The 13262-nt window shown below is 37.9% G+C and overlaps 1 protein-coding gene across 1 annotated transcript; it reads left to right on the forward strand.

Moving 5' to 3' along the window:
* The first annotated feature begins 602 nt into the window (after positions 1 to 602).
* LOC109422703 (uncharacterized) lies at positions 603 to 13205 on the forward strand. Its single transcript, XM_019697565.3, has 2 exons — positions 603 to 3402; positions 3466 to 13205. Exons 1-2 carry the CDS (start codon positions 2268 to 2270, stop codon positions 3663 to 3665), a joined length of 1335 nt encoding a protein of 444 aa, XP_019553110.2. The 5' UTR covers positions 603 to 2267; the 3' UTR covers positions 3666 to 13205.
* The last annotated feature ends 57 nt before the right edge of the window (positions 13206 to 13262 follow it).

Below are 13262 nucleotides of genomic sequence, written 5' to 3' on the forward strand. Positions count from 1 at the left end.
AGCTACGCACCCGGAGAAAGCAGTGGATCACAGATGGTACCTGGAGGAAGATATAGGAGCGAAGAAACGCCAAAGCTGCGATATAGCGAGCGAAAACACGAGGAGCCAAAGCCGTAGCCCGACAGCGCTATTCGGCTCTCGAGAAGGAAGTGAAACGCTCATGTAGACAGGACAAAAGAGCATGGGCGGACTCCCTAGCCAACGAAGGCGAGAAACTCGCAAACACCGGCGACATCAGTCTCCTCAACATGGGACTGAGATGAATGCTACGATGCCCTGAAAGACACGTCTGGACCTGAGTTACGCGGACTCAACCCCTTTTTGTTTTCGAGCAAATCTTGAAATACGTTTCATGTGTTAAATTGCTTTAGTCGCATCTGTCATTCCAGTTTCTCTTTTTTCCGGATTTTATTCTCTACGCTCTCTCAAAAGAGGTAAACCTTGTTCAACTTTTCTGGTCCAAAATCATAAGATCACGAACTTGGGGCTTTGGAAACAGTGTGTACCTCAAGGATTATCGGCATTACTCTGAAACGAGGTGGATTTTTTTTCCAAACAATACATTTTATTAAAATATAATTATTTTTCAGTTCTCTGTTCTCAAAAAAAAAAAAATAGACAAATAAAATCATTTTTTGGGGTTGAAAACATACTTAGCCCTTAGAGAGGTTATAAGAAATCATTTCTGACCTTAACGTGGATAATTATGGCTATTTATAATCCCAAATGCATCCTTTAATATCAAAATTCACAATTTTATCGCTATTACCTACATAATACACAATTAAAACGTGTTAAAACTTTTTGAACTTGAAATGGACCCTGTTACTATAGTGTGATAGTGTTAATGAATTCGACGTGATATTGACCCTAAATAATGATATCGATTCACAAAATCAATAATTAAAAGCATGAATTTTCACGAAAAAGTGTTTTTATTTTCTTTGCTTCGAAGAAACAAGGCTAACGCAAAACATTAATTTGAGTGATTTTGTAGTTCATCTGGGGGTTAATAGTGGAAAAATTTTTTTTTTCAATTCTGTACGTTATATCGAAGCAAAATATACGTTATATCGAATTCGCTATATCGAGAACACGTTATATCCCTTTCGTGACTCCAGAACTCTCAGACTTTTTTCTTTGGCATTTGCTAATACTACTCCTTGTCTTTCGATTCCTAGCCTTGTCCACCTAGATAAATCGAAAATTAAAAATTTGCGACAGATAAAACTTTTTCATGTTTTACCATTTTTGCTCACTTTTTGTTTAACTTGTTTTGGTAAATTTTACACAGAACAAAAGTTTGTTTGCACACATGCAAGTATAAGTTATGGCTCAATCATCAAAATAATTTACATCAGGAAAACCAAAGACTAAACAGTTGAAAAAGTTACACAAAACAGTTGTTGCTCAACAGCACAATTGTGCTGGTTCGTCACGAAAGGGATATTGAAGAACACCTTTATACAAAAACATGCCGAACATGCTATTGTTCCTTCTACTCTATATTCGGTGATATGGGTCATTTTCTGTAAAGGACCCCTAAACATCAGGTTTTTATTGTTACTTAATTAAGAATTTTCAAATATTCTGAAATCCTTAAAAATGTATGGAAAAAATACAACAAATAAATCGTTTCTAAGGGGTCATTCACATATAATGGCTTATATCTTCAAAAATTGTGCAGATAGAACACAAGCTTGCTTGACAAGTTTTCTCATAATGACATCTTCTACAACTTTGCTCAAGACACAAACACGATATAAATAATGAATTTCACTCGCACTTCTAGGTGGATTAGTCACATTAGTGTTACTTCCAAAAAAAAGGACCTTGATATACAAATCATTTTTTTTTTTTCGTAGACACTACCTCTCAGAAATCGATTTTTCTGTTTTATTTGGGATGTTTTGCCAAGAGAAAGAAGGGTACTGCTTACCAGAACGTACAGGATAGTATGCGAACGTTTATAGTCAATTTTTGTATAAGCAAATAAAGACTACACATAATTGCTTCAATTGTCAAATGCTCTTATTTCCCTGCGGGAAACTAGCGATTCAAACTAGAAAAAGGCAGAAAAGGTCATCAAAACAGAGCAAGATCAGCAATAGTAAGTTGTACAGATAAGTCAAACTGGTTTTTACGGTTCCACCTCGTGTTCAACAATATAGACGTTGGCAAGGCCACTGACGGCTCACTATGTCAGCAACATATATAAAACTAGACAACCATCAAATACTCGCGCTTGTTATCATCTTACCACAAAAATGAAAAATAGTTCGGGAATAGGTCGAAAGAAGAGAACAGATTTTCTACTGGTTAGTTTAATTGACATGCCGGAAGAGAACCAACTATTTATGAGTGAAGATTCGCGCGCAACTCCGGAGTGGATCAACGCGGAATACTTCAAAACGGTACTGCAAAAGTGTAAAAACGATCTGACGATCGAAGTTCAGGCTGTGCGAGTGAGGTATGCTTTGCCAAAAGGAGAAAACTTTGCCAGTGTCATCTACAGGGCTCAGGTGGTGTATCGTAGATCGGGCGAACCGGTGATAACTTCTAGTTATATTCTCAAAGGCGTTGCGGAATCTCCTGTTGCTAGACAAAAGCTAGGCGAGTACGATGTCCACGGCAAAGAAATGGACGTCTATCAGTTGGTGATTCCTGAATTGATGCGGTTGATGAAATCCGTTGGCGAACTGTCGGAGCTCTACCCAGATGCACTGTGTGTGGATCGAAGTCACGAAATGATTATTCTAAACGATGTTCTACAGGAAGGATTTGTAATGGTAGACAGAACCAAAGGACTGGACGCAACGCATACCAAAATGTCGCTCAAAGCAATGGCCAAGCTGCATGCTGGTTCTTTGAAACTGGTTGAAAGATATCCAACAATCTTCGATCGCTACACTACAGGGATGATGAACCGCAAAACGGACGCATTCCACCTGTTCTTCCAGTCAACGTACGATGCACTGATGGATGAAATCTACTCGTGGAATCCGGAATGGCACTATTATGCGAATAAATTGGCGAAACTTCGTCCACATTACCTCGAACAGGGAATGACCGTATTTGATAATGATAGCGCGGATGATCTGCGGGTTTTTGTTCATGGTGACTTCTGGGTGAACAATCTTATGTTCAAATATGACGCTAGAGGCGTTCCAATCGATATGTTGGTTCTAGACTTTCAATATTGCTGCTACGGAAGTCCTGCAATCGATTTATGCTATTTCTTTTTTACTTCGTCCTGTGATGAGATACGTCAAAACAGCTTCGATGAATACATGCAGTACTATTACTACCAGTTGGCAAAATACGTCAAAAAGTTGAACTGCTCGATACGATTTCCTACGTTGCACCAGTTCCAACAGCAAATTATGAAGAAGATGTTTTACTGTAAGTAGTTTTTTTTGTTAATTTTATGTTAAACGTCATATTGATTGGTCAAAATTTCCACAGCGGTCCATTCTAGCATAGTGGCTCTTCCGTTGCATTTGAACGAGTTGGCTGAGGATGCTGATCTGGAAACTCTTCTGGCAGGAGACGAGCGATCGAGACGATTCAAGAGGGCCATTATGACTAACGTAAATTACCAAAAGATTATCAAGGGCCTGCTGCCGACTTTCGACCGGAAGGGTTTACTTGATAAGCTAGATTGATGATACCTTAACTATTTCGGTATATATTACTGAAACAGGATTATACTTTGAATTAAGCTTAGTTTAATTTAAACAAGTCAAGTCATCTGAACTAATTATATGTTATAAATAAAGCTGTATGATTAATTCAATACATAAAAAACTTAAATGAAATACTGTCTATTGCAATATCACTTTACAAATTTAAGTGATACGCCTATATATAGTATATATACTCCTACAAAGACGCATTTTACGCGCAGCTCGAACTCGAGTACGACCGCTGCCCAAGCCACGACGTCAAGATCATCATATGATATCTGAACGCTCAGGTAAGCCAGGAGTAGGAATCCACACCGACGATTGGAAAGTTCAGCGCCAACCAGCAGACGAACGAAAACGGCCTACGACTCATTGATCTCGCCGCCTCCAAAAATATGGCCATACGTAGCACCTTTTTTCAACACAGCCTCCCTTATCGTTAGACCTGAAGATCACAACAGCAGACGGAATCTCAAATCGACCCCGTTCTGATTGGCGGAAGGCACTTCTCCGGCATTATTGAAGTCAAGACCTGAGCTGCTAGTACACAGGGTCAAACATTTGTCCAAAAAGAAACCAATGCTCAAACATCTTGTTTGACTCGATCGAATTTTCATTAGTGTCAAACTGATGTTGTTTCTTGAGTTCTTTCCTTGTCAAATATTTGACCCTGTGTACTACTGGCCCTATAATGTACGGTACAGGCGACCGCCACGGTACAACCTAGAATGACTAAAACAACCGGATGTCACCTCAGCATACGCGCAGAATCTCGAGGCAGCGTTGCCAGACGAAGGCGAGTTCGATGAGGCCCCTATAGATGACTGTTGGAGTACAGTGAAAGCAACCATCGACGAGGCAGCCGAGAGCACCATCGGGTACGTGGAACGGAATCGACGGAACGAATGGTTCGACGAAGAGTGCAGAACGGTTTTGGAGGAGAAGAACACAGCGAGGGCGGTAATGCTGTAGCAAGGCACCCGACAGAATGTGGAGCGCTACGAGACAGAAGCGGAAGCAGCAAACCCGCCTCTTCCGGGAAAAAAATCGTCGCCTGGAAGAAACAGAGTTCGAGGAAATGGAAGTGCTGTTCACAAGAAATACGAAAGTTCTACAAGAAGTTCAACGCATCCCGCAAAGGCTTCATGCCGCGAGCCGAAATTGCAGGGATAAGAACGGCGGCCTCTTGACGGACGGACGTGCGGTGATCGAAAGGTGGAAGCAGCACTTCGATCAGTACCTGAATGGCGTGGAGAACGTAGGCACGGGAGACCACAGCAACGGAGGAGACGACGAAGCCAGTGCAGCGGAGGACGGAAATGAACCAACTCCCACGCTGAGGGAAGTTAAGGATGCCATTCATCACCTCAAAACCAACAAGCAGCTGGTAAAGATGGTATCGTGGCTGAACTCATCTATATGGGCCTAGACAAGTTGGCCACCTGTATGCACCGGCTGATAGTCACGATCTGGGAAACCGAACAGCTACCGGAGGAGTGGAAAGAAGGGGTAATCTGCCCCATTCACAAGAAAGGCGACCATTTCAAATGTGAGAACTTCCGAATGATCCCCATTTGGAATGCTGCCTACAAAGTGCTATCCCAGATCATCTTCCACCGTCTGCCACCTAAAACAAATTAATTCATGGAAAGTTATTAAGCCGGCTTCATCGATGGCCGGTCGACAACGGACCAGATCTTACTTGTAGAGAAAATCCTCCAGAAATGCCGTGAATACCAGGTCCCAACGCATCACCTGTTCATCGACTTTAAAGCGGCATACGAAAGTATCGACCGCGCAGAGCTATAGAAAATCATGGACAACAACGGCTTTCCTGGGAAGTTGACTAGACTAGACTAGACTAAAGAAACGATGGACGGTGTTCAAAACTGCGTAAGGGTTTCGGGTGAACTATCGGGTTTATTCGAATCTCGCAGAGGACTGCGACTAGGTGACGGACTCTCATATCTACTCTTCGACATCGCTCTAGAAGGTGTGATGCGACGAGTCGGGCCCAACAGCCGGGGAACTATTTTCACAAAATCCGGTCAATTTGTGTGCTTTGCGGACGACATGGACATTTTCGCCAGAATATTTGGAACGGTGGCAGAGCTGTCAAAAAAGATTCACCCACGCACTATTTTTTTTTTGAAAATTTCTTCATAATGTCTTCCATGACTAACTGGAGTTCTTTCAGTAATTACCCGAGCAGAGGAAAATATCAAAATAATAACAACGGAATCACAAAACCTGTTTTTATATCTCGGTTTGTTATTATTAACTTATTAAGTCATCACCGTTCCATAACATGTTCTGTTGAGCAATCTTATTTTGTTATGATCATGCTCTTGGTATATTTTCTTTAAATTACATTTCAATAACATGTTTTGTTGTAGCACAAGTTCAGTTATTATTGTGTCATTGAGACTGTACAAATATTTGATCATTAATATTACAACATAACTAGCTTTGCAATCAAAAGTACACCATTCGAGATTTTCGTTGTTCACAGCATTCCGTGAGGAACTGTAAGAGAAAATATTATTTTGTCATCAGTTCCTCTTCTTTCCACGATGGTCCAAATTTGATAAAAGCTGGCAGAAACTCAGTTTTCGAACATTTCTTTAATGGATTACAGTATATCGAGCATTCATCTATACTATCAGGAGCAATGATTAGCTTTCAAAGATGTTGGAAATATTGAATTTGTACTTAATTTTGTTAGAGCACTAAGTAGTTGCTGATGAAAAAAATCATGAATTTTTGTTAAAAACACAAACGAGTTCAACCACTTCAAAAGTATGTTAATATAATAAATTCAATTGCTTTCAAAAGCTTATTCGCAAGTTCTTGAGTATGTCTAACATCTGCAATGGGACAAGAGATCAAAATAACGCTTTTGGCTTCAAAATTTACATTATATGTCATTAGTACGAGAAATTCTTACACATTTACTTCAAATTGTCTTACGAATCGCTCCCCACTACTCCCCGCGGAGATATTCCGTTCAAATGCTTGTTCAAGTACGTAGAATTGATTAAAAAGATATGCAGCTGCCAAGAGCTGCCAAAACATTAACGCCATGATGATGTGTATATAGCCAAAATGTATGAAAAACAGCCATTTTGTTCGGATGTCGTTCAAAGAAACCGACAAATAATGAAATTGAGAGCTAAATAATGTTCCAATACATTCATATAGGCTATAACTATCAGACTACTATAGTTTGGAAATTTTTGCCAGGTATTTTCAAATCTGGACCACTGTGTGACATTACGTTTTAACTGTGACAGAGCCAACTTATCAGCCTTTTGTTTTATATAAGCACTTTGAAAAGTGTACCAGTTTCAGTTAGATATGAATACAAATATACAGAGTGTAATAGAGTGTTAGCCATTTTATGAAACATTCTGCATCAACTGGTGGAATTCAACGACAAACAACACATTTTCGACAAAAATGTAAAAAATAAATCATCAAGAAGAAGAACTACATTGATTATTTTTAGACATTTTATTTTTATTGATTTCACTGCATCGAGCCCACTTAAATTCACTTGGATAAATGTGTCAAACAATGGGGTAATAATGTAAATTAATCATATAAACAATGAACCACCTAATAAAGGGTTTCAAAACGTCGGTAGATTTTCATCTTAAGTTGTTTGGAAAATAAACGAAAACTATTGTTTCTCTCTGTTTTTGATAATAAATCGCTTGCGACAACAATAGCGCCCTAATTATGAATGAAACATTTAACAATAGATCCTATTGTTGCGTATTCCATTGAATTCATATGGGACTTTGGAGGAGTTCCTATCCGCAACAGAAAAAAAAACAAATTTTGTTTTCAGATGGTTATCAATAACTTATTAATATCAATATTTGTTATTGAAATAATTCAAAAATTCGCTGTTATTAAGTTGTTGTTGAAACTAACAAAACATGTTATTATACAGGTCTTCCAGAAACATTTTTTTGTTATAATTATTGTTATTTTGCCGCTTATGACAGACAAGTTTATAACAGGATATGTTATGTAAATAACATGAAAATAACTCTTTCCGTTACTTAGTTATTTTTCCAAAATAACACATTTTATTATGCTGTTGCTATTCCCTTCTGCTCGGGTAATCATCCTGTCCCGAGCAGAGGAGAATATCAAATTGATAACAACAGAATCACATAGCTTGTTTTTATATCATAATTTGTTATTGTTAACTTAGCAAAATATATCTTTTTATTAACACGTTTTGTTGGGCAATCTTTTAATAATATAACTTGTTGTAAAACAAGTTTAGTTATTATTCTACTATAGTTAGTTAGTTTTTATTTTTAACCAAAATTTAGAAAGAGGGAAAAGCCCCTTTGAGTGATTTCTTTTAATTATTCTACTCTAGAGAATGTACAAATATGTAATGAACAATAACACAACAATAACAAGTTCACAAATTAGCTGTTATTAAGTTTTAATTGATCTTACAAAACATGTTATTAAATTAGTCTTCCAGGAACAATTTTTTGTAATGATATTTGTTATTTTGCCGCTTACGAAAGACAAGTTTATAGCATAATATTTTATGCTAATAACATAAAAAAATACTGATTCCATTATTTAGTTATTAAGCCAAAATAACATATTTTATTATGATGTTGATATTTTCTTCTACTCAGGGTGTGTCTTTGCTTAGGTATTAGCAATCTTTGAATGTCTTGGACCTCTATTCTTCTAAAAATAAACCCTCAGTTGTATTGTTCCGAATACGACCTTGTTAGAATGTCCCTGAATACAGTTTCTATACTTATATATTGCATATACTCATCTCAGAGCATAATCGTATGGAAATGTCTATTGATGTATTTTCGGAAGGATCCTTGGAAGAATTCTTGAAAATATTCTCGCGAAAGTCTATATACTACAGTGATAGACATTCGTTTAGCCGAGGCTAAAAAATTTCAAAAAAGGGCCAGGAAACTCATACAAAAGATTTTATGATAAATCTTTTTTATCGTAGTGATAGTATATCTAGTACTGTTTTATAAAAATATGATACATCACACTTACATATACACTGAAACAAAAACGAGGGTAAAAACCCTTCAAATGTCATTTTTTGCCTAGACATTCGTTTAGCTGAATTGTACAATTTTTAGAATTCCATAATAAAAAACTATCAAATTTCGAAAAATATCCAACAAAGTCATTTTGTATGGTGATCTGCATTATAGATCGACTTGTAAATCATGAATTAGATCGTTTTTGGAAGTGTTGCCATATTAATTTTGCATGCATCTCATATACATATGTCATAATATTTTAAATGTTTCTCAATTGAGATTTGATGTAGTTATTTTTATCGGAAGTGTTTCAAAGGAATCTAATGAGAGTTTCATGACCAAAGCAGGTTGAAATTTTGCGAAAAACAACGTTTTTAACAGAAAAAAATAACACAAACCATCAAAAAATCACGTATTTAAATATTGTTTTGATGAAATATGATGGTTTCACTTGCATAAATCACAGCGTTTACTACTATTACGTCTTCTAATAGCTCCCAATATCTTCTAGACTGTATTCTGGCTGAATAATATACATTGGACGGCTCATATTTCGAGAAATGGCACCGACAGTATTCAAATTTCTAGCATGAACTACTTGTTTCATAATTTAGACATTCTTTTCAAATAAATCATGTGAAAAATGAATGTGGTTCACAACTAAGACTCATTTATAATATATTTCTTCAGATTGAATGAAATAAGCCAATAATTTAACCAAATCTTGCATTTTTGTATGAGCATCTGCTTTTGAATAAACAGGGTACACAAAATCTGACACTTCTTGCAGTTCTTTCACTTTGCAGTCTTCTAACTCATTTAGTAATGGTAGTATCAAACAGGTATACTCCACAGGCATTAGGGCACGTATTTATTTTAATGCAGAACTATTTATTTTAGCTTTCATCAATCCCATTTTAAAGTTTAACCAACCAAAAACCAATATACTTATTTTTTTTCATGACATTTTATGCAATAATTTGAACATTTCTGACAATAATTCTGTGCCATATTTTCAAAACTGCTAGTCTAGCTTACGTTTGAGTGTTTACAGAAATCAGTTTTCTTAAATAAATTTGTTTATCGTCGCTTCTCCTTATCGCGACATTTTTCTATAATATTTCTCTGAATTTCACAAATAAATAAACTTTCAAGGCCAAATATCTTGCTAACACGTCATAAACTAAATGCCTTGGAGTATATTCTCGAAATATATTTACGAAATTGCAAAAAATCTATTGAATACCAATTTTTCATTTATCTCGGCTAAACGAATGTCTAGGCAAAAAATGAAAATTGAAGGGTTTTTACCCTCGGTTTTGTTTCAGTGTATATGTAAGTTTAATGTATCACATTTTTTTAAAACTGTACTAGATATACTATTACTACGATAAAAAAGATTTATCATAAAATCTTTTGTATGAGTTTCCTGACACTTTTTTTGTTCTCGGCTAAACGAATGTCTATCACTGTATCACTGGAGGAATCTCTCGAGGTATCCCAGTAAGGGACTGTCCATCAACTACGCGGACTTTTATGAGGGAAGGGGGTGTCATGGCCGAAGTCTATGCTCCATGCAAATTTCGAAAATTTTGTATGGACAATAGTCTACGAGGGGGAGGGGTGGGAAGTTCTGAGATGGCTTAAAATGAGTCTACATAGTTTATGGACAGCGCCTAAGAAACCCTGGAGAAAATCTTGCATAATATTCTGGAGGAATTTCCAGGCAAAAGAATCCCTGGAGGACTTGTTGTAATAATTTCTGATATAATCTCTGAATATTTGTTTGAAAGATTCCCTGAAGGGCCTTCTAAAGGAACACCTTCAAAACATCCCTGGAAAAACACCTAGAGGAATCTGGGGAGGAGTTCACGAAAAAATCAATGGATAACTTCTTGAAGCGTTTCTTGAAGAAAAAAATATCAGGATATATTCCTGAAAGAATCACGGCACGAATTTCTGAAGGAATGCCTTTGTAGGAGCTGCAAGTGGTCCTCGCTGGAAGTGATCCTCGAAATCTTCAGGTAATCCATGAGAAATTATTAAGGGCATAGCTGGAAAAGATGATGGAAAAATTTCTCAAATCTGGAATTTTTAAAAGAAATCACCAGAGGATTCCCCGGAGCCTGGAAAAATTCTTTGAGATCCCAGGAATTCTTGGATGAATCCCAGGGGAAATTCGTGGATGAACTCCTGAAGTAATCGCTGGAAGAATTCCTGGAGAAATACCTAGAAAATTTTTTTGAGGAATTCCCTAAAAGAATCCTTGGAGGAATTCCAGGAGGAATTCCCGGAAGAATTTATGGAGGAATCCCTGAGGAATTTCTGCATGTAAACCTGGAGGAATTCTCGAAACGCCCTAAAGAAATTGCTGGAAGATTCGCGAGAGAAATTCCGCATCCCTGGAGTAAAGAGTAAATCTTTCGATAAATTCCTGGAGATTTTTTTAAAGGAATCCTTTGAGCAATTTCTACAGGGATCTCTGGAGACATTCTAAAAAACTATCCCCGAAGGAATCCCTGAAGCAAGAAGGAAATCTTGCAAATCCCTAATGAAGTTCCTGGATGAATTTCAGGAATAAATTCTTTAGGAACCCCTTGATAAATTTCTGGAGGAGTTCCTGGAAAATTCCTTAGAGAAATTTTTGGGAAGAGAAATTTCTAAAGGAATTTTTGGAGGGATCCCTGGAGAGATTTCTGAAGGAATACTTTAAAAAAATCCGTGGAAGAATACCTGAAACAATTCCTGGAGAATCTCTCGAGAAAATCCTGGTTAAACTTCTGGTTAAATTCCTGACGGAATCCTTTGACGAATTGGAAGAGGAGGGATTTCTGGAGATATCCCTAGAGGAATTCTTGGAGGAATTTTCTGGAAGAATTCCAGGAGGAATCCCTGAAGCAATTCTTAGAGGTATCTCTGGAAGAATCCTTGGAGGAGTTCCTGAAGTAATCCCTGAAGAAAATCCTGGAGCATTTCCTGAAGAAACTCCTGGAGGAATTCCTGAGGAAATTTCTGAGGTAATTTCTGGAGGAATTCTGGAAGGAACTCCCAGAGGAGTCTCTGGAGAAACTCCAGGATGAAATCTTGAAAGACCGCCTAGCGAAATCTCTAGCGGAATTTTTGGGGGAACTCCTAGAGGAACTCTTGGAGGAAGTTCTGGTAGAATGCCTGTAGGATTATCTAGAGGAATGTCCTGATGAAATACCGGAGGAACTCCTGGAGGAATCTCTGTAGGAGATCTTGGAGATCTTATTCCCTGGAAGAATTCTTGAGAGAGTTTCTGGAGAAATTCCGGGAGGAATTCCTGGGGACATTTATTGGAGAATTTACTGGGGTAATTTCTTGAAAAATTGCTGTAGGAATTTCTGGAGGAATTCCTGGAATAATTTCATGATAAACTCCTGGAGGGATTTCTGAAGGAATCCCTGGAGGAATTCTGGGGTAATTCCTCGATGAATTCTCTGAGAAATTATTGGGGGAGTAACTGAAGGAATTCCTAGAGGATTTCCAGGTGGAATGCCTGGAGGCAAGCCTAGAGAAATCCCTGGAGAAATTCATGTAGAAATCCCAATAGAAATTCCTGGCAGAACTCTTGGAGAAACTTCTGGAGGAATCCTTAGCACAATCTCTAAAGGATTCCCTAGAGGAATTCCTGGAGACATGTCTGTAGGAATTCCTGAAGGAATCTGAAGAGAAATTACTAAAAGAATCTCTATAGGAATTCCTGGAGGAATCCTGCATAAATTCTCGGAGGAATTCCTGGAAAAATCCCTGGAGAAATTTCGAGCGGAATCAGTAGAAATATCTCTAAAGGAATTTCTTGAAGATTCACTGGAGCAATTCTCAGGGGAATCCCTGGAGAAATTCTTTGGGCCCTGCAGATATTTCTGGAGGAATGCCTGTAGAAATTTCCGGAGGAATCTCTAGAAGTACTTGTGGAGGAATCTCTATTGGAATTCCTGGAGGGATTTTGAGATGATTCCCTGCAAGAATTCTCAGAGGAATTCCTGGAAGAATTCCTGAATTCGCGGAGGAATTCCTAGAGATATTCTTTAAGGAATCCAGGAAGAATTGATGAGGGAATCCCTGGAGAAATTTCTGAAGAATTCCTAAGAGGAGGAACTCAAGAAACCTCAGACGGAGTTCATGGAGAAATCCTGAAGGAATCCTAAGAAGAGTTCGCGAATGAACTCCTGTAGGCATCCCTATAGCAGTTGCTTAAGGAATCCCTGAAGGAATTCCTGGAGAATCTCCAAGAGGTATCCCGGAAGCAATTCCTAAGCGAACCCCGGAACAATTCCTGGAGAAAGTCCTGGAATAATTCCTGGTGGAGTTCTTGAAAAAGTTCCAGGTGGAAATCCTGAAGAAATCCCAAGAAGAGTTCCTAAGGGAATCCTTGAAGGAAAACCTTGGATTGGGATTACCTGTTTGGTGGATTTTTACACCCGGAACAGGTGGTCCGTAGTGCTATTTCAAGCCGGCAGCTACACGGGCAGACCTGTTGTCATACTGAGGAATT

The sequence above is a fragment of the Aedes albopictus genome, chromosome 3 (assembly GCF_035046485.1).
Source record: "Aedes albopictus strain Foshan chromosome 3, AalbF5, whole genome shotgun sequence".
In the NCBI taxonomy this organism is placed as follows: domain Eukaryota; kingdom Metazoa; phylum Arthropoda; class Insecta; order Diptera; family Culicidae; genus Aedes; species Aedes albopictus.